This window comes from Ictalurus punctatus, chromosome 1, assembly GCF_001660625.3.
Source record: "Ictalurus punctatus breed USDA103 chromosome 1, Coco_2.0, whole genome shotgun sequence".
NCBI lineage: Eukaryota > Metazoa > Chordata > Actinopteri > Siluriformes > Ictaluridae > Ictalurus > Ictalurus punctatus.
This window is the reverse complement of record NC_030416.2, coordinates 10,704,697-10,728,067: the sequence shown is the minus strand read 5'-3', so window position 1 is coordinate 10,728,067 and position 23,371 is coordinate 10,704,697. Positions and strand designations below refer to the sequence as shown.

The 23,371-nt window shown below is 42.0% G+C and overlaps 1 protein-coding gene across 1 annotated transcript in view; it reads right to left on the bottom strand.

Moving 5' to 3' along the window:
* Window positions 1–13,580, bottom strand: part of pou2f2a (POU class 2 homeobox 2a) — a 48,756-nt gene extending 35,176 nt beyond the window's left edge. The window contains exon 1 of the mRNA XM_053680920.1: window positions 12,068–13,580. Within this exon, the coding sequence (XP_053536895.1) occupies window positions 12,068–12,167 (100 nt within the window). The 5' untranslated portion in view covers window positions 12,168–13,580. The remainder of the gene's footprint in view (window positions 1–12,067) is intronic.
* Window positions 13,581–23,371: the final 9,791 nt, after the last annotated feature.

The window sequence follows — 23,371 nt, the reverse complement described above, 5'->3', positions numbered from 1 at the left end:
TCATTGAAATGAGGGTGCCATTCCTATATTTTGGGCCCCAAATCCCCAGAGTTGGGTATATTATATATTAGTGTAATCTAATGACGTTTTCTGATAACGCAGTAATGTAACACAATACATTTTAAATGTATATCATTTGATTACAGTTATTGATGTCAATAAAATTACGTTACTTGCATTACAAATTTATCGTTACGAAAACAATATTAATTAAAATGCGTTTTTTTTTTTGTTTTGTTTTTTGCGGCTGCTGAGGCGTAACCTGGCCTGGGCTTTCGGGACCCCGAAGATGTTTTCTTTAGCCCCAAATAATTCTCCACTTGGAGTGGTTTGTCACTATGTAACTGAACGTCAGTAAAAGAAGACGGCCTGTAACGTTATATCTTCAGTGAACGGAGGCGAGACCAATCGGACAGGGTTTACAGGAAAATACGTAGAAATACTCGGGTCTTATCGGATGACAGTTTCTCAATTCTGCCAAACGCTAGCTCACGGTCAGTGTGAGGGAAAGTGGATACATGCAGATTTATTAATTTGTTTAAAACCAGTAAAGGGGTTGAAACTGAAACAGTAACATCCTCTGATGCTGAGCAGGAAAACAAGATGTGTAAATGTTTATATGAGTTCCAGTTTACGTGAACATGATATGAGCAGAGCAGAAGGAACGATAATGTACTCTGCATGGCCCTGTAGCAGCTAAACCCATACGGTGATAGCTTAGCTGTGCCTCCCCTTGGCTAGCGACACCAAACTAGCCTAGTTAGAACAGTTTTATATTTTATCAGTCTGGTAGACCTACAAACACTGACAACACCCGAGGTAGGTTTAATGATAAACCCAACTTTTTCTGATTTCATTTTCTAATGACTGAAAGAACTGAGTTTCACTTTGTAGTGTATTTTTATAGGCTTGATAGCTTTTGAAAGTAACTTGAAAGTAAAGTAATTAGTAATCAGATTACTTTTTACATGCAGTGATTAGTAATGTAATCAAATTGCAGTTTTAAAGTAGTAATTAGTAGTCTGTAGTGGACTACTACCTTTTTTTTGAGAAACACCCAATACTGCAAATCACTAAATCCGCCCACCTATCGTTTAGGACTTCGGGAGACAGACAGAACGTCTAATGCAGCCAGTTACCCAACGACATAATTACAAATGGCAGTTGTATCAATCAATCACCTTTTGTTTTTTATTATGCAGAAGAAGAAAAAAAACGGTACTCCAGGCCTTCTGGAAAGCTGACATATGTCACTGACTGCAAGGACGACTACGGGCTAAACATTTGTTGTCCTTAACTTACGCAATTATTTGTATACATACAAGCAGTCCCCGTGTCTGTCCTGACATCTGAAAATGTCCGATTCAGAAATCAGGTTAATGAACTACAATGAATACCTTAATGTGTGTCTATTAGGAGAGAAAAACACAGTCAGGAGTCAGTACGGATTTGCTCAAGGGGAGTTGGAGAAAGGTGGAAATATTCTGGTGCAATTTCTTAGTGGGTGTTGATTTTTCATAGATTTCAACTAGCCTGATTTAACAATGATCTGATCATTTATGGGCCATCACCTGGTCATTGGGAATTGTTTCCATTCGTGGATATTCATATCCAGTTGCTGGAAGGCAATATCCTCGCTTTCTTTAAAACCAAAAAAACAAACAAATATGGGTTTGTGTTAAGGCTCTGTAATGGTTTGAATATACAGTATGAAGGCAAGTATTAATGACTATGGCAGAGTAAGGACAAAGAGATGGCCTTAACAACTCAAACAGAAAGCTATGGAGCTACTGAGAGAGATAGAGACAGTGGGAGGGATGGAGAGATAGAGAGAAACAAAGAAAGAGAGAATGGCAGGACACCAAACAGGAGACCAGGAAAAGAAGGTTGGAAAATGGAAAAGGAGATTTTCAGGTGTGCAGTTATGGATGTGTGACCTCACAGGTTCCCTCCCCTGGCCCTTGGGAACGGGCGCCTTGGAAACCGTCGCTAAGGGAACAGACGACTGAGAGAGAGAGAGAAAGAGAGAGAGAAGGAAAGAGAGAGAGCTGGGGGAGAAAAAAATGAATAAGAGAGATTGAGCGAATGCCCAGAAAGAAAAGAGAAGGAGAGTGTAAAAAGGAGATGAAGAAAGGGAGCATGGGAAATAAAGTAAGCAAAATCATAAATCAAACACACTTTCTACAATGATCAAACACGTCACATCTAATAACAATAACAAATACCGGTCATAAATATTGGATAGCATGGCATGGCAACAAGATGAAAGATAATATTACATTATTAAAGAGGTATGAAGAACTGTGTGCAAGTGTATGCTAGATGAACAGAGCACACACACACACACACACACACACACAATCAAAACAGGGTTCTGTAAGGAATAATGAGATAGTCTGCATTAACTATTTGTCTCTATTTTACTAATGATTCTCCCCTGCCACTACAAAAGGACATATGTATACTGTTCATGTAATTGTTAAACAATGCCATGACAATAAAATATAACAGAGATGAGATTAAAAAAACAAACCAAAAAATCTGAAAATATAAAGAAGATATTGTAATTATCTACTAAATGCTAAGAGTGGTTAAATGAAGTCCTTTTTTTTTTTTTTTTTTTTTTTTTTTTTTTTTTTTTAAATATTCCAGCAACTTCCAAGAAGAAATAATATAACACTTATCACATTACACTTAACATCGCCGTCTCCGAAAAGTGACTACGAGCAGATCGTATGAAACGTCGTGAAAACTGCGCTATGTATTCTCTGATCTGATCCTCACGGTGGGAATTTTTCGTAGAAACAGAGGGGTTCTTTGTAAAGCTCGAAACTTTCGTCATTCAAAGAATATGCCGTCTCATAACACAGAGGTCAATTTAGTTGAATTTATTTAACACATTTAAACATACTGCTCCCTAATTATATGGACTTGAATGCAAAATGAACGCGGATGCCAAAGTTCACATTTTCACCTAAATCCCACAGATCCACCTGGCTGTGAGACAAGCATCTCCTGCTCCATCATTCATGAGCTTTTCTGAATAGCAAAAAAGTTCCAGCGCTGTACACGTCTGCATGGGAAAAGACAAGCTGCTCTAAAAACAGGAAGATAATATAAAGAGAGAGAGAGAGAGAGAGAGAGAGAGAGAGAGAGAGAGAGAATGCTTCTAAAGGTCATTAGAGTTAGTATCTTAAGTCCCTTGATGCCAGATGTCCTGATGTCCTCTAGAGAGCATAAAGAAACCATCTTTATAGCTGAAGCCCAGATTCTGGCAAGTGTGAACCCGAACCAACGGCATATTCACTATAATTAAAACCTTCTAAATGCGTGAATTGAATCTTTAGCTCATACTAAACGACTATGAGATAACAGCAGTGATGTGGGGGTGTGTTTGGGAAATGTGTAAATGTGTGCACAGATTTACAGAGAACCTTACCACATGCTCTTTGAATTAGGTCATGCGTGTGTGTGTGCGCATGCTTGTATCTATTGAAGGACGTCGATTCGGTGGTGGCACTGTGATATTGTGTGTAAATGCTAGACCAAACCCCCCCCCCCCCCCCCCCTTTTATTTTATTTTTTTTTGCTAGCGCTCTCTCCACCCCATCTTTAACCTTGGCCCCTGGTGTCACAGCCCGCAGTAATGAAGTCTCCCTCCTTCTCTCTCCCTGCCTCCTCCCCCTCTGGCCCCGGCTGTTGTCCATCTTTCCACTCATTCATAGTAAACACTATTGATTTTTGGCTCGGCGAGTAAAAAAGCCATGAATTTTAATGCTGCTATCTGTCCCTCTCTCTGCCTCCATTGGATCCCCCCAACCTTTCTCACTTTTCCTCTATCTCCTTATTCTCCTCTTCCTCCCTCTCTCCAGAGGGAAGTGATCGCGAGACGACTTGCGAGATGGAGAGAGAGCGTGTGTGTGTGTGTGTGTGTGTGTGTATAAGATAAACTCAGAGAATGTGCACATGAATTTGTGATTGCATGGGTTATGTGTGTGTGTGTGTGTGTGTGTGTGTGTGTGTGTGTGTGTCTGAGAGAGGGATTTCCAGCCAGACTGATCCCTTCTCTCTTATTCAACTTAAACTCTCTCAAAGCTGGGATTATAATACAAATATAATGGGGCTTAACCATTTAAACCACCGCTGCCTCTTTATGAGTCGCACACACATACACACTCGATCCACTGCCACTCACTCACAGTTCACTCTCTCACTCAGCATAGACTATATATTGCCTTCACACACATTCACACACACACACACACACTCCATCTAACTGTGTTTCGGCGCACATTTGCTCTAACTGTATTTGGCACACACACAGACACACACACACACACACACACACACACACACTCAGGCGTGTGATAAACTGCAGGTGCACTGTATCCAGTCGTGCCCTTAACAGTACACCATCAACCAATAATCTTGCCACTGTGTATATACATTTCATTCAGGAGGAAGATAACAACTTTATTATCGTCTTCTGCTCAAAGGCGCCGCTTCTCTTGCATCCTCCCTCTTTCAACCTTTGCCTTCCTTCCTACTTCACTCCCTCCCTCTTCCTCTCTCTTTCTGTATTGATTTTGCTATAAGCAGTGTCAGGGCTATGACAGGCCAGCAGAGAGGAACACAAGCAGAGCTCATTAACGGCCAATGAACACACACACACACATACATACACACACACACACTCACACACACACATTTTACACGGAGAGGCTCATAAGAGATGCCTATTAAATATGATGGTGTGTACTATGACAATAATAGTCTAATTCTATAAAAACATGCTGAGTGGTCTTCGGTGCAATAGAAGAGCTTGCAGGGTTTTAAGGAAACATTTGAACGTACCGGAACATGATTTCAAACCATTACAAGTACAACAATAAATAGATAAGCATGTAGAGAGAGAGAGAGAGAGAGAGAGAGAGAGAGAGAGAGAGAGAGAGAGAGAGACAGGATTTCTCTATATACCTGAATGTGGTAGCTCCCTCATATCTTCCTGCTTCCTGCATATTTTTACTAAAATGTACAATTAGCTAGCTAAATAGTTCCTCAACTGCGAAACATTTCTCCACACAGGTGGGAATTCAGTCTCAGAGCCTTAACTTGTAGAGTAATGCTTCTCAGCGATTTTATTGAATAGTAGCTAAACTATACCGTGACATTCATGATTTTGTTCACCACTAACATTAGCTAAGTTAGCTAGCTAGAGCGCTAACTTAGCACACAGGTTTCATGCCTAAACGTTTGCATGGTTAATGTAAAAACCCACTGACGTCACTCCCCAAAACGGTTTTCTATAGTTTGCTCACCTTGTTAAAAAAAAATTATTCCAAAATTCAAAAAACGAGTGTTTAAAAATCAGCTTTTTCAGTTAATGAGTGCTCTGAAATTCGGCATGGAGAAAGACGAAATCTCCTATAACGACTACTATAATCATTAATGTCATATTCCGCCATGAGCTGTCGTTTCTTGGCTTGATGTCCAGTGATATCTCCCGAGTCCCAATTTACCGTGAAGTCTGATATAACGCTCGCCTGGCTGCATCTCTCTCTAACGTACAACATAAAGCGCTCCTTCACTGAGAGTAAGATGGCAAAGCTAGTAAAGCTCGTTGTGTATTAACATCCCTAGCTTAGTTGTGAATTTCCTTTCCTCGTTATTATATGCCAAAAGAGTCGGGTCGACAGAAGAACCAGACAACACTTGGGAAGGTGAGTGTGAAACTATAAAAATCATGGCATTTATTTCAAGCTTTAGCACGCTTAATCAGCCAGCATGTGATACAAATGGCGCGAATCTCAATTGTATCGCGTATGTAACTTATACTGCAATTCACAACACAAACATTGCAAGCCTATTAAAAGAACTCGAATATCAGAAAATGACAGGAGTCTCACTAATCAGCCTCTCTCTCTCTCTCTCTCTCTCTCGTTCATATGGCCGCCCCTCCTTCCTCTTCCTCCATCTTAATTTGATTGATGATTATTCCTGTCACTCAAGGCAGCATGTGGCCAATTGCAAGGAATGGAGGTGATGGGAGACCGTTCGAAAAACGCTTCTATAAAAACTATTTTATGGCACAGCGCACCAAATTTATAGCCATTCTTCAGCTTCAATATTGCCTCGACTTCGTTTGAGCCTTTATATTAGACACTAGACACACAGCCATATCCGAGGTTTACAGCGCAGAGGTCCAACCTAAACGGCGAAACGTTCGGATGCATAGAAACGGGGCGGGAGGTGCAAGAACAGCAAGAGCCTCTGATCAGAGGGATTAAAAAAAGAGTGGAACAAAAGAACGTGGAAAGAGGAGGGAGGACGGACGTGGCAGTTTAATGTAGGGGAGAGGTCAAGCAGGCCCAGTCTCTCCAACCCCCCCCCCCCCCCCCCCCCCCACACACACACAGCTTTCTCTAGTAAATAAAGAATTGTTATGAAATGGCTGAAATTGCAGTTCAGAATACTCTTTAAAGTATTGTTTGTCAGCATCCTCAAATGCAAAGTGAACATTGAACAGAGCACCAAACACTAAGAAGAACCACACACACACACACACACACACACACACACACACATACACAAGGACTGGATTTCAGAGGTGAACCCTGCTTATCATAAATCCTAACAGTTTAAATGAAATGGAACGAAGGATCGCTGATTTACGTCTCTACTCAGCTGCCGTGAAGGAGGAGACCAATCAAATATCTAGGTTTTATTACATGTGCCCTTTTATCTAAATACATGCACGTGCACACACACACAGGCACGCACACACTCTTTCCTTCTCACAAACAGAGAGAACAAATGAGACGTATGTTAGTGTTCATCTACCAGCGCAAGGAAGCGTCCTGATCAATCAAAACAGTATCATATATTTCGGTCAATTCATCCCTCAGCTCCAATATTCTCATCTCTCCATCACCAAAATAACATTCTTGCCTCTCATCCGTATATCCGTCTTCCAGGCACAACCCTAATATCCGAATCCCTCATTCAATATATCAATTTAACCAACAGTCTGTCATCTTTCAGTTGTTTTAAATTCAACAATCTATTCACCAATCTATATACCTCGATTTCTGTCAAGCATCCATCAACCCAAGCAACCGTTTCATCTTCCGTCCGTCTAACTGTCCATTTAACCCGTATATCTGTCCGTCCCGTAGTCATGAATCCAGTGTGGGTGTGATGGATAAGACTGGAATTACACTGGTACACAAGCATGCAAACGTGCTCCAGTTAAGCAGGATCACTCGCATGTGTTTCTCTTGCTGCTAACTCTCATACGTCTGAGCTCGGCTTCCCAAAAGCATTGTAGCCATCATCTTTATGTTTAGAAAGAGTGTTTAAAATGCCTCCCTCTCTACCATCTTCCCATACATTTCAGTACTATGGTACTTTCGGGGAATCTCACTCTTGTTGACTTAGAGCCTGCTGGAAACTTCATTTTCTTTATGCCTTATTCTTAACCTTTAGAAGTAAAAAGAAATAAACAACAACATATAAAGGTGGGAATAGTACTTTGTAAATCTCAAGCCAGCTTTACACTGTATAAGATTCAGCCCGTATTTACTGTAGCAGGTAGGAAAAAAAATATATTTTTGTCATGAGTAGAAATCGGCTGTCTTAGAGTGTATAATGTGATGCAGCCAATTAAGGGCTGTTGTGATCGACTACTGTACGTTCTGGCATGGTCATACTTTTTAAAAAAAATTCATTCAGATTATATGCACTGCTAAAATACTGTACACATCTAAAAGCCACCGATAGCAGAACAGCATACGGCCATGCAAACCTCACAAGACAGCTGCTAACACAGTAACGGCAATAATGAAACATAAACAAAACTTACTAATGGACAGGGGGAAAAAAAATCCTTGCTACCTCAAGCTCACTTTGAGGAATGTTTCTGTTTATGTGACGCCATTTTCTGAACAATCCCAGATCACACTGAACGATGACGTAAGCAGAACATAACATTCTCCTTTAATTGCAGGTCTATCGCTAGCGGATCTTCGTTATAACCTGTCATCGTACAGTCTGTTATATAATGTGCAGTGTGACAAGTAATAATCTTAAAATACCACTGGAATCGCAGAACCTGAAACTTCTGAGTCGGGACTGGAGCACAGTTTATGGATTGACTCTAAGAGTCCTAAGATTCATTATGCATTTCAGAAAGCTGTTGTCGATTCAGTTCTTTGAATTCAGTGCCTGCGATCAGTGACGATAGTGTGTGTGTGTGTGTGTGTGTGTGTGTGTGTGTTTATGAACACAGGCGAAGGTCATTTCTCACCGGGTGAAACTCAATATCTCTCACTGCTGCTAATGAACCATGAGACTTCATCACTATTAAAACGCCATTAGTGGAGGCCATCTCTCTCTCTCTCTCTCTCTCTCTCTCTCTCTCACTCACCCTCTCTCTCTCCCTCTCTCTGCGCTTCACTGAACTGTAAGAAAAACTATGACTTAATGTCATTTAGCACTCTGTCTATGATCACACTGAAATGCAATATTGATGTATGAATACTTGTCATATTTGAAATGCAAGACCAAATGGCTTTAATTTAACGCAATGGATGGGAAATGCATGATTTATTTATTTGTTTATTTGTTTATTTATTTATTTATTTGGGGCGGTGGGGGGGGGGGGGGGGGGGGGGTGATGTTTTATAGTGTTGACACTAAAACACTATGAACTGACAAAACAGAGCAGGAAAGAGTTGGTATGTGCAGTCCATTCATTCATTAATGCATTCATTAATAAGGTATGCTGCATTTATGGAGAACAATCTCTGTATTGCACAGAGAGCGAGAGTGAGAAAGAGAGACAGACAGACAGACAGAGAGAGAGAGAGAGAGAGAAACAGAGCGAGAGAGCTCAAAGTAATAAAGCATGCCATATTGACATCTTTGTTGTGTCTATTGATTTTGCATTATGCTACTAACAAGCCCAAGCTGATATTTTGTCATTGACAATCATCTTAACCTGAACTCCCTAGCTGCAGCTTACACACACACACCCACCCACACACACACACACTGCTTGGCACAATTACGCCTTCCCATGTGCAAGCAGTATTTCCTACTGTAGTAGGAATACTAAACTCACACTACATTTAAATGACTGTCAAAACCAAGTCCTTCTAGTAAAGTCTGTCCACTCTGCGGCCATCTTGTAAATGCCCCTGGATAGTTATTTCCAGTCATACAAGACCAGGCTCCTATCTGCTTGAATGGGAAGAGCCCCATATACCAGAAATGGATCGACAAGATTTTCTTTGGTAACACATGGATCACCTTTGAAACAATTTGACAAAAATGGTGTAAATAATGTGTAGTCTGGCTACAATAATACAGTTTTTTTTCCCCCCCAGGTTGCACCGGCTGCTGCGTATGCATGTTTCTCCATAACCACTGAAGTAATCAATAAGATTACAGAGGATGGCACTACTTAAAAACAATGACAATGGCTTTGAACTGCAACTGTTATGCTACGATAGCTTTAGGACTGCAATTGCCATGAACGGTTCTGTACACAAGTCTCCTGGTTATGAATTTCCTGGTTACACAACTGCACTATTTCACCATGTAGTGTACAGTTATAGAAGGGAATTATTTATAATTGCATTATTTATTGTCACCCAGATGAGGATGGGTTCATTTTTGAATCTGGTTCTTCTCAAGGTTTCTTCCTCATGTCGTCTCAGGAAGTTTTTCCTTGCCACCGTCACCTCTGGCTTGCTCGTTAGGGATAAATTTATAAACGTAAAATCTATATCCTGAATTGATACGTTTCTGTAAAGCTGCTTTGTGACAATGTCTATTGTTAAAAGAGCTATACAAATAAAACTGTTGTCTGGTATGATAAGCAGTAGAAAAAACCTTTAAGGCAGATAAATCTGTAATATAGCCTAGATAGAGCTAATTATAAGTGAACCGTTTGAAATTGTGGGCACAGCCTACAATAAACCCTATTCAGTACAAACATCATAGTGTATGTGCACACTACACCAGCTATGATAGGTTGATGTTTGAACACCAATCTATTAGAGTGCGTTTTAGAAACATACATTCTCCAGTTGTTATTTAATGTAAACAGGGGGAAAAAATCCTGTCTAAACCGTGCACTCTAGAGTGAATACGGTACAGCCTTGCGCTTGCGCATGCGCATCAGTGAAGAGTGCGGCGCGCGCTTTGCGTCCATGACGTGCGCGCTCCCTACGTTCAAGCGTTTCCGTTTCGCCTCCAAATCCAAACTCGTCTGGTTTTTCCCCCCAGGCCAACACGTTTCATTCAACATGTCATCACCTACTTTCTCTCGCTCTTTCACACCTTCAGACTTTCTTTAGTTCTTTTTTTTTCCAGTCTGACCTTCGCCATTTTCAGCCCTCCTCTTTCTCACAGACATGTAAACAAGGTGCTGAATAAGTAGGCAAACAGCGGAATGGACAAGAATTAGTTTCTGAGAAATTATAATGAAAAAATATGACCTACTTTTTATATATATATATATATATATATATATATATATATATATATATATATATATATATATATATAAAACTCCCCTAAAAATAAGTTAGTTTTCTCAATAATTAGCCTAATTTAGACCACGCCCCCAAACTACCGTAGTAAACAGACTAGTGTCTTAAGTGGTACATCACAATTTACCGTAATTACCAAAGGCGCAGTTTATTATAATTTAAGCCTACTGTTAAGTGCGAGACGTTGCAATCACAAATAATAGTAAATGGCATAAGGCAAGACATCAGTAGCCTATAGTTCCCAGAATAACATTTCCTGTTTACAGTACAGACCCTGCTGTGTACCTATTATTTTGAGGAACAAATAGAGAGCAAACTGAATCACAGTATAAACGAGTGGCTATGTCCAGAACTGCACAGGCCTGAGTGTCAGTCACACTCCACACACACACACACACCAAACTGCTTAGCGATCATTAACACATACACATGTTCATTTGGGATTTTTTTCTCTCTTGCTGCATGTGCACAGAAAGCGTTCAGTTTAATCCGGGTGTAGTTTAAACCCCTGTACATCCCTCCTGTTTTTCCAGGTTCCCAGCAAACTGCCATCCTGTCCTGCAGCAGACTGGCTGCTTATACAGACCAGAAACATCACCCGAACCTTCCACGCATGGATCCAAAGCAACACCAACATCATCTCCATTTTCTTCTAATAAAACACCAGATTCAGTCCTGTGTTATACTGAACAGCTCCACTAAAACACATCCAGCTTGAATTCTTGCAAAAGATTTTTTAAAAAAAGAAGAAGAAGAAGAAGAAGAAAGCATGTAGAAATAAAAGCGTGCATGTCTCTCATTCGGTCTCCTGTCTCCTCCTGCTCTGCTCGGTCTGCCTCTCTCTATCCTCTCTGTGTGCCGCGATCCGCCGGCCCCGGAATCGATCTCCGCAGGATCGATATCGCGGCATGAATATTCCCGGGCCGGCGCGCGCCAGACTTTAGTCCGGGAGAGACGGAGCCGGAGGCAGAGCGGAGCGAGCAAAGCACGCGGATAAATACGAGAAAAAAGGAAAGATAGAGAACAAAACATTAATCGCAAGGACTGGCTCTCATATCTGGGTCTTATTTAATCAGCTCTAGTGTATACGCTTCGTGAGAAATGAAGTTCTGGGTTTTTGTTTTTTTTTTGTTAGTTTTGTTGTTTTTGGATCTCTAGCCAGTGTAAGCCTATTTCTTTCTCCTTTTTTTTCTTTCTTTCTTTTTTTTGCGCATGATTCGTCTTCTTCTGCCCTTTTTTTGTTTGGAAAATAGCTGTGCTCTACATTCAACCACGACTCCAAAATCCCACTATTCCTAGGATACGACATAAAGGCGCGCGCGTGGGGAAGTGAGCGATCTGTTTTTGCACGGTGGACACAACAGGAAAAGACGATTGATCTCCAAGATCTGGGACATCAGAGGACATGATTTGGCGAGGGCACAGCCCGGGTGCACGCTGCGTGTGTGTGTGTGTGTGTGTGTATGAGAGAGCGAGGGAGAGCGAGAGAGAGAGAGAGGAGAGAATCTTACCGGAGAGCGCGCGCGCAGCCGGCGGAGACTTGAGGCGCCAGGCACGGAGCTCGGAGGCAGTTCTCGGCAAGACGAACGGCAGCGGCAAGGGGACAAACATGATCCTCCTTCGTCTTCAGGCTTTTGTTTTGGACTTTCTTTTCTTCCCCTAGGTGCTGGTATTTTAATTATTGTTCTTAATTTTTTTGGCTTGCTTTGGCGTTATTACAGCACAGTCTGCTTCTAGTCGCCGGTCTCTTCTTCGCAGCTGAGATCGGATGTGCAGGTCTTCACCTCGTGCTCGCTCGTGTTCGGCTTTGGCTGTGTTCGGGATCTCTTTGGCATTGTACACCAAGTTTTATCAGTGATAGGAACTCGGCGTGGTGCTCACTGGCATGCTGACCGATCACGTTTTCATCATTATTTTAATTCTGTATACATTCACTTTTTGAACTGGGTAATAAGCCTAGAGATAAAAGCATAAAGCTCAGACACAAACCCACACACAGGCGGACAGACTATAGGCTATACACTCACTCACACTGATCTCTTCACTGATGCTATAACATTCACTGGTATGCTACAATGCTACACCTGCTGAACCCCAGCTGCGGTTTACAGCGTAATGCGTTTGCAAATCTCACTGCAAAAAAAAATAAATAAATAAATTTAAAAAAATTTTTTTTTTAAAGAATTTCTTTTGAATCAGGCGATTTATTTATAAATTCGACAGTGTATTTAACACGCAGGTCCGCTTCTTTCCCTCCCTCCCCTCGTGCCTTTACTTTGGCTATATATAAAACAGATAATAACCGGAGATCTCAGCATTTATTTCTAATACGAGAAAAGCGCTCACGTCCTGACACTAGCAAACAAAATAATATAGGCCTAATAAAATAAATAAAACAGTGCTTATTGTGGTTTATTCTGGTGCATTTGTTCTTTTGGTTCGTTTATTTGGTCTTTAGCTATGGATCTGCTTTTCTCCAACAGCTACATGCTACACAGTCGCTTCCACATTCAGAGTCACACTCACAGCCTGATCTAGTCGAAATCCGCCACATTAAGTGGTATTGTTTTTTTGTTTTGTTTTGTTTTGTTTTGTTTTTTTTAAAAAAAAGAAAAAAAAGAAAGTCTAATCTATTTCTATATAAACGTCAATAATAAGGCAACATAATGTGCTCGCCGGCGCTTCGCCCCTCCCACCGCCGCTCTGTCACACTCCGCTAATTAAAACGCAATCAATCGATAAAGAAATAAATAAATAAAAGCGATTAAATAAATAAATAAATAAATCACTTGGAAATGTTTACAAAAAAAAACAAACAAACAAACAAACAAAAAAAAACTTGTTTCGTCGCTGGATTTGTGGCTGTTTGTTGGGGTTGTTTTGTTGTTGTTGTTGAAGATCACTTGCCTATTTCCCGGTCCGTCCGCCTGCGTGTTTTGTTGTCTGTTCCCGTTATGCGGGAACCCCAATGGCTCACGCGACCAGACTCCCTCCCGAATGCGCGCGCGCTCTGCCTCCGCGCTGCCGCGACGTGGAAACGAGAGCCAAGCCGCCTACAACTCACACACATCACCACCTCATCCTCCACCCCACCCCCTCCCTCCCTCCCTCCCTCTACCCCCCCTTACTCTCTCTCTCTCTCTCTCTCTCTCTCTCTCTCTCTCTCTCTCTCTCTCTCATAGTAGTCCAGCTGCTTGACATTGATTTTGTGGCTTCCTCGTACCTTCAATAAGACAATTGTCACTGCAGTGACATGGGCTACATTTCAAAACGCATATACCCGTGTATGTAATTAGAGGCTACTATAAAGGCCTACTATTATACCACAGGCTACTATGGGGAACTGTAGGCCTATGTAAAAAAAAAAAAAAACACCTATATTAGGCCTGATATCCTTCCCCCCCACCCCACCCCTCCCCTGGCTAATCAAAGCCACGTTAAATCTTGTATGAATATAAATGCGTTTGTATTGATAGCTCCTTGCTGACCGGATGTGCGCAGCAGATAAGGGTCGTTCACAACGTGAAGTGCCCACGTGAGTTGTAGCAGGATCAGCGCGCGCTCAAGGTGCGGTTGGGGTGTTAGGAGGGAGGGAGGGGGGGGGGGGGGGTTGGGTTCCGCTTCCGAACGCCGATTCGTCACGTGCTGTCAATCGCGACATTGCGCAGCACCGCGCACTTACACGGAAGATTATTGTCAATATAGATTTTTTAAATAGAAAAATCTATAGGCTAAACACTGCAGTCGATGGGAGGGGGGAGGGGGGGGGGGGTGTTGGAGAATCGATTGCACCAGGCTGCGAGCTCGCACACACCCGCCGGGGCTAAAAAGAGTGAAGCCTTTCACTGTTTACTTTAATGATTAGCTAAAACCCTCTGTGGAGTTTCAGAATGGAGGGTAATTGTAGATTGTCCCAACAGGTGCATGTAATAGACCTGTGGAAAGGTATTATTAAGTGTTATCTTGGGAAAGAATAAGGCGCCCTTTAGTAAAGTATTCCATTACCATATGAGTGCTGAGAAACTCAGTCACAATCCTGAAATGTGTTTCACCTTCAACTTTCTGTTTCATTGCCATTACTGAGTCATTACAGAGTCATACAACAACATACTTTTGGTTTTCAAGTGAAGTTGACGCTGTAAAGTTTACTTTCCTCCTCTTGCAACCTCCTTCATATCCATCAATCCATCCATTTTCCATACCGCTTATCCTACAAAGGATCGTGGCGAGCCTGGAGCCTATCCCAGGGAACTCGGGTGCACATTGTGGGGGACACCCTGGGCGGGGTACCAACCCATCACTGGGCACAATCAAACACACTCACCCACACACAATTTGGACTACCTACAACACAAGGAAGGAAACCCCGAAGGCACAGGGACAGCATGCAAACTCTGCATGGGCAGAGGCAAGTTTCAAGCCCCCGTCCCCGAAGGTGCACATAGGGAAGTGTGCTAACCACTAGACCACTGTGTCCCCCCGCCCCCACACGTATAAACTAAACAAAAAGTTCATTCAAAGCATAAGATATATATACCACCCAGTTTCAGCATTTATTTGGGAAAAGCTAGCTAGAAAACCACAATGTTAATGATGAAGTTGCTGACTGAACAGATCATCCATGATCAAATTGTTTAAAGTTTGAAAGTTCTGAACATTTGAAATAAATCTCCACATTATTACTGTAAAAGCATTCAGCCAGTAATTGTGTGTCTCCTAGGAACTTACGTCATCTATACCCTAGCTGGATTTGAATCCATTTTTCGAATTATTTCTATCAGACAGATTACGACAGCTGGACAGCAAGACCAGATCAACCTCCTTCGAACGAATTGGCATATGGACCAAAACAAAACAAAACAAAAGACTTGCGTTTGGAAGTCACTCCCTCATGTTCCACAGTGAACACTACGGAGTAGTTAATAAATCAATACTCGGAGAAAAAGAAATAGTTTCAGAGAATGAACTTTCTGTCCGTTGAAAATTGGAGCTTCATCTCTGTCTTCTCAAAGGTACAAACATGTTGGTCCTACACATACACTCTTTTTAAAACGGGTTCCTTGAGGATTCTTTGGATTACAGCTTAAAGTTTCTCATCCCTAAGTGGTTCTACCTGCAACCCTCTCAGTACGCCCTATTATAGGGTTACATACAGAACCTTTATGGGTTCATACGGTTTAATTACAGTTAAATGCCAGGAAAACTCCTGTTTTCTGACTGATCAGAACTGTGTGGCCATGTCAGATGATTGACAGTGGCGTCTACCTGGCAAGGTAAAGCATTATTGGTGAAAAGGGTAAGGAAGTGGAACCGTTCTGTGGTGCCTTTGTGTGTTTATTTATGTTTCAAAAGTTGCAAGTAGAAATGTCACAAGGGTGTATTTTCTTCATGACTCTCATGTCAGGTGGCAAAATGTAAAGTGGTTCACGTGCACTGGATTGTTGCTACCCTTGATTAACAATGCAAACTTGTGACCTTATAACAGGTCACAAACTACACAATCTGTTTACTATGGAAGCTACAGCTAACATTTTTAAAAAAAAAAAAAAAAGAAGAAGAAGAAGAAGCTGAATATGTCAATAAGTTTACGGCAGCTTTAAACCTAGCAAGTTCATGCAGGAGCAAGCGCAGTATTTATTGAAAAAAAAAAAAAAGAAAAAAAAAGAAAGAAATAAAACCAGGAGAAAAGAAGATGATGGTCAGTGAATAGTTTCTTTAGGGGTCCTCAGAGTGCATTTGCATACGCACTATACTTTGTGCTACACAGGAACGGAAGGGGGGGGGGGGGGGGGGTAGAGGGAAAAGTGACCAGTTGTCCCTCGCATGTCCCCCTTAATATGTACAGAGGTAGCAGGCTGTGCGGGCCTTCCCTCCCTCACTCCATCCCTCCCTCCCTCCCTTCCTCCCTCCCTCGTGCACTCCTCTCAGACAAAAGCAATTATTTCTGGTAGAGTCTGAGTGTGGTTGCACGCATGTGAGAAGGGGAGAAGGATAGGAGAAAAGGAATAGAGAGAGAGAGAGAGTGTGAGATTGAAGGAGAGGAAAATAAGACAGTGTCGGCAGGATGTGGAGCTAACACCTCTTCGAACCCGTTCTCTTCCTCCTCATCACCCCTTCTTCTGATATCCTGGGTGTAATACACAAATAAGCCTGCACCCACACAGGGTTGTTTGTTAGAGATAGAAGAGCATATGATCTGGAGCTGAGAAACAGATCAAACACACCAAAGGATGTTCTCAACAAATTATTCATTCCAAAAAGAAAAAAAAAAAAAAAACCTCTCTTCTACCGACAGTGCTGGAGGGAGCTGCTAAAATGTACCTCAACATATTTATTAGAGTATACTATTCTGTTTCTAATTTTGAGGCTACTTTAATATACAGAACATTTACGTCATTAACGTGCCACGCCTGTCGTGATCGATGGTGTGGTCTGAAGTTATTAATGACCATCATATTTTGACAGCTGCAGAAATGTGCAAGTTCAGGGGATTGTAAATTACCATAGCAAGAAAAGCACATTATTCAGACACAGACATATAGCACAGCAGCTGGTGTTGGATCTGTGATTTATATTGAAATGTATGAATGAAGCAGCAGGCCATAATGTGTGCGAGAAGAATGGACTGGTGTATTATGAGAAGGCATGTCGGCGTGTGTCTGTGTGTGTCGTCGTTAAGTGGCGGTGACATTTTGACAAAAGAGGGGACGAAATTAAATTCATCAATAACAAGGTGGCCCAATCAATAGCAGTGAAGCGCCTTACTACTACTGTGGCACATTCGAATTGACATCACATCTTTCTCTATTTCTCTCTCATAGCACACACACACACACACATATACTAGACACGGGATGTCAAATTGAGTCCACTGTTTATCTCGTGCTTTCTAACGCACTGATGGATGTCTTCTCTCACACACCTTCATACATAACACACACAAAGGCTTATATAAATGTAGTAAGCATTACTGCCCTGTGTAACAAACATCCCGAAAATAATATTCTCTGTGCTCTGTATTTTGTTTAAAGCTCTTTTTTTTTTTTCCTATCAATAATTTTTTTTAATTATTTTAGTATTTTCATTAAAAAAAACTTCCAAATAAAATGGACACACACACACACACACACACACACACACATCTATTCTCATCTCTCACACTTGGCAGTCTTTCTTGCCCCATGACTCACTGCTCTCAGAAGATTTGCGCTCCCAAATGAGCACACAAAGTAGCAATTCCTAACAAAGCTTTAAGGCATCATTTGCTTCTTAATACTTCCTGGCGGATTTGGAGATACGTCCTTCCTGATCCAGAAGACCCAAATTGGCGGACTATAGTTAAATATGAGCAGATTATGTGCACTAGGGGAGTGTCCACAGCTTTAGCGTCTATACATGAATGCACAGAAGCAGGTTTACATATGTATGAGTGAATAGCATGAATAACGTGTATATGCAGGCACCGAGTGTGACCATTCCCTTGTGTGTTACCTTCATGCATACACGCACACAAATAGACCCACTCACGCCACTCAAAGGTTTCATTCCAACCACCCAAATGATACATATGAATTATGTTCATGGGGTCCTGGGTGTGTACGAGTGTCTGAGCATTTATGAATGTTTATAAGTGCAGACTTACATCAATCACCACAGTACGTGCGTGGTAACTCATGCATGTGAAGGATTGGCTGGAGAAGAATGAAGATCAGGAATGCTAAAAACATACGGACATAGTGGCGTCCATATGCACATGTATACAATACACACAGACACACTGTGTCCATCCATCCATCTTCTATACCGCTTTATCCTTTTCAGGGTCACAGGGAAACCTGGAGCCTATCCCATGGAGAATCGGGCACAGGGCGGGGTACACCCTGGACAGGGTGCCAGTCCATCGCGGGGCACACAATCACATACACATTCACATACCCATTCATACACTACAGACACTTTAGACACGCCAATCAGCCTACCCTGCATGTCTTTGGACTGGGGGAGGAAACCGGAGTACCCAGAGGAAACCCCCGCAGCACGGGGAGAACATGCAAACTCCGCACACACAGGGCCACGGTGGGAATCGAACCCCCGACCCTGGAGGTATGATGCAAACGTGCAAACCACTAAGCCACCGTGCGCCCACACACTGTGTGTTTTCTCATATAGTGCATTAGCTTATCGTTTTAAACATAGCTTGACATCCCAAGATCACAACGATCTCATACAGTAGCTACGTAGCTTCCCACATGGAAAGTGAAAATGTCTGCGTTTTAAAATGTTACATGCTGTGCAAACAAGGAACACACATGACATCGGCAATATGTGACAACGTGAAAGGCTTATTCGTCTGAGAAAGTCATCATTCGTTCATCATCAGTGAGCTGTTTCTCTTGGTAAGGGTCATGGTGGTTCTGGAGTCAATCCCAGGAACACTGGGAGCAAGGTGGGGACATAACCTGGCACGGACAACAGTGTGTAGCAATACCGCTGAAATTTAGCTTAGCCAGTCGACCTACTGGCATGAAGATGCACAGAAACAGTCCCTCCGGGGTTTTGTGACCGCAGAAAGGAATGCGAAATCAAATGAATGCAAAATTACCGCCGGTTTTCTGCAGATTTGGGCCAAGACACATCCCGTGACGTCATCCCGATGCACATTCAACCAAAGCCCTCCTCGATGGCTTCGTGTGCATCGAACATGAGTACAGCTAAAAGGTCTCATTTACCAACGAACATCACTGTGAAAGGCAATTTCGTGCAATCGCAATTTCGCCAATTCAAGCATTTCTGGCTTCAAGCAATCACACAAAAAAAACAAAAACTTTGCGAAATCCTATACGGACTGCATAAACTCCACACAGACTGTAACGCGAGCTCACGATCGAACTGGGGACTCTGGAGCTGTAAGGAGGCAACTCTACCCACTGTGAGAAAATCTGAAAAACTAATCCTAAATGTGAATTTAAGTTCATTGTGTAAAATGTGTCCAAAAAAAAAAAAAAAAAAAAAAAAAGCACATGTAAAATTCACGTGATGTTCCTGTAAGAGTTTCTTATGAGCTTCGCTGCCGGTGTTGAATACTATGCTTTACGACGTATACTCGAAACGACAAATCGAGTGTTACCGTGAGTAACCGAAGACGAAATCCTTCGCCTCTTCTAGCTTTTCGAAAGCTTTGCAAGCTGCATTTAAAAGGCATTTGTCCTCATATGAGCCAGCAAACTGTCCTCACAATGACAAAAATCTATGATTGCTGGGACATTTGGGCTGCATAAAGACAGTAAAACCAAGTGCACGCACACACACACGCACTTCATCACTCCTGCTGCTGCTGTCTTTGCCTGTAGTTCAGAGTAAGAGAAGCAGATCCATCTAAAGCCTTTGTTCTTCCCTCACTCGTCTCTTTTATTAGTTTTTATTAACTCCCGCTGCCGCTCTATTCCTCTTTCTCTGTCAGTGCACCCAATAATCAATGCTGATATATTGCCAATATCCCGGCCAGTCCCGGTGTCATCCCTCACTGCTTTTCTTTATTGTGGGAGATCGGGACAATAGTAGTGATATTTATTAGAGATATTCATTGTCCTTATCATAATCGCTGAGTGTGTGTATGTGTATGCGTGTTTGTGTGTGCTATTACACAGTCTAGGATTCCTCTAAAATTTTTCACCCTCTTCTGTCTTCTCATCTCTTTTTGACTTTCTCACACACACACACACACACACACACACACCTGAATACTTTCCACCCATCTCCGTTCCTTCCATTCTTTCTGCATTTCCCCTCTTCAGACCGAACTACAAGGAGCTTTAAACTCAAAACAACTACCATGATCGGTGCGTTGAGATCCAGCAGCGCATTAACGCCAATTCTGATTGGACGTATCATCGAGGCACGCGTTAGCTACCGCGTCCTTACAGGGAAGTTAAGAAAAGAAAGCTGCAACATCATCTCCAAGGCCTAAGCAACAAACCTACACCACCACCACCCCCCCCACCCACCCACCCACCACACACACACACACCTACACACACACACACACACACACACACCAAACCCTGTTCCCTGCCCCCCAGCCCCAAGGCCTCCAGACAGTAATCTACACCTCCCCTCCTCATCACTTCTCCTATCGATTTCCTCTCCCTCCCTCCGCCCCTCTTGCTCTTTGGGACACAGCAGGCAGTGCCAGCTCATTGGTCAGCACAGGCAAAGTGGGATCTGACCACAATAGGAGAGCGGCCCCAGAGCGCCAAAAGGACAGGGCAGAAAAGATGAAATAAAATGACAGAACAGGTGAGAGACGGAACGCTGGAGTGACAGAGAGCGAGAATAAAATAATAAATAAATAAAAAAGAAGTCAACGAAGAGATCGTGACTTAACGTCGGAAGATGAAGAACAAAAGCCGAATGACGTAGTGCAGTAAGATTATGGTATACGACTCCACGTCTGTTATATAAGGTGTGCTGCAGAACGAATTCTGCGCAAAAGGCGATGGCTCTTTAATTCACGAGTCAGCATTTGACCCCTGAACTGAAAAGGAATAATATTTGGATTATGTCAGACAGTCATGAAAACACAGTGGAGGGAACAAAGAGATTCATTTTCTCAAAAACATGAGAACACACACACACACACACACACACACACACACACACAGAGCTCTCCATAGTCTTTGCGACAGCAAAATGATTGAGTAAGACATCAATCATTAATCAGTTATTTAATCAGTAGATTTATTGAGCGCCTTTTGTTCCGACTGAAACTCAAGCTGATACTCAAGAGTTGGAAAAGATCTTTTACGCAGACGTACACACACTCTTTGTCTGCTAAGGTCTCTGTCTTTCCTTTCAAGCCTAACCCTCGGCTTTGTCCAAAACAGTCAGCGAAAGAAGAAAACATAAAAAAATCTCTCTTTCTCCTTGTCACAATCTCCTCTTCTTTTCCTCGGCATTGTACTCGGCGGTTCTCGGGGTTTCCAACCCATGGTGCACACCGCCACAGAGACAAGACTCAATTCATTATTACCCTGTGCATCTCTGTTTCTCTGAGAATAGCCTTTTAAACTCTTTTAAGCACCGTATTGATAGTGTATGGTCAATGGCATGAAGGGTGGACTGAGAGAGAAACGGAGAGAGAGAGAGAGCGAGAGAGCGAAGGAGAGAGAGATTTAAAACCTGGATCAATGAGAATTTCGAAAATCAGTGTACTTAGGACTACAAAATCAATGAGCTCTAATCGAGCTGCCAATTCCTGCAGTCCAACAGTAAAGAGCTGGAGAAATAAATGTTGAACAACGATCTGCCTCCAGCTTACGGAGAGAGAGAGAGAGGGAGAGGGAATGATGAATGAACATCTAAGAAAGGCAGGAAATTAAAAGGTGCATGATGTAAAACAGCGTTCTGTCTATAGAATAAATACAATTACGAATATGGATATAAATCAAGCCAATATTACTAATATTATATAAATTATACTCGTTTTTTTTTAAACGTTAGTGAGCACAGCTTCTCTTGTCAGCGTGATTAGTATTAGATTAGAATCTGGAGAATGTCTGAATTTTCTAATCGTTTCAAATATGACGGTCTTCCATTTTTTTTTTGGTTTCGAGTTGGTAATCACGCACCTCTCAGCCATCACGAAGTCAATATTTTGAGAGGTCCAATAGTCTGACCGCACTAGTGAATACACTTCTTTGCATTCTTGACTAATTTGATACAAAATATTTAATTACGAATTCGATTCTCGGCACCGACTTCGAATCTCTGAAATATTTAGATCCATTTCAGAGTTTCGTAGTATTCGGTATGCCCACCTTTTGCTTTAATGACAGCGTGCACTCGAGCCGGCGCCGACTCCATGGGCAGGGACGAGTGTCGTCTGAATACCTGCTTCGGTGGAAGGGATATGGCTCAAGAAACGTCTGACGTTCTTTACACAGGAATTCGCACAGGCATTATCACGAATGTGCTTACCTTTAAATAGTGATTTAGAAATAGTGCAGAACGTTCAAAATGAACTATTCAAACATTTCCATATGTATACATTTAAAAAAAAAAAAAAAAAAAAATTGGTTTGAAATTTGCCAGATTTGAAAAAAAATTCGGTGTATTTCCATTTTTAAATTGACTAAATCAAATCAAATCAAATAAAACCCCAGATCTGCAGTGTGGTGTCAGACTTTTGGACCAAACTGTACCAGCACCAAGCATTTCAGCACCACGACATTCTCGAAAACAAATCCTTATAGAAATGCAGAAGCCAATGTGAAAAAGAAACCATTTTACCGTGAGTATTGACGGGAGATAGATGGTGTATCGTTAACCAATTAGAGCGTTAATTTATCCCCAGTGGTGAAGCTAACATTACCATGACTACATTGTTCAGAGCTTGATGAACAGATGAAAAAGATAAACTGTGCTGACAGCCGGATTCCAATGGAGATATCCCAACTGACTGAGTGGGTTGGAATGCAGGGGCTAATTTGGGGTCAATCAATCGATACGTTTCTCTTTCTTCCTCCACCCGGGTGAAGGCAAGTCAATAGCCGAGTCAATAGCTGAGTCAATAGCTCCGTCACTGCGCCTGAATTACTCAACATACAACTAATCACATGCCCCGATACGTCTACGCTGCAGTTCTTAACCGATCAGTGGGAAAGGCAGGGTCACTTACATTTACACTCACACTTACACACACTAAACACACTTGTAAGTGAAAAGTGAAGACTCATTTAGCCTCTCCTTCTTTATAATCAATAAATGACGGGCTCTAAGTGAACCGGGGTGGTGATTTAATGCTTAAGGTTCTGTAC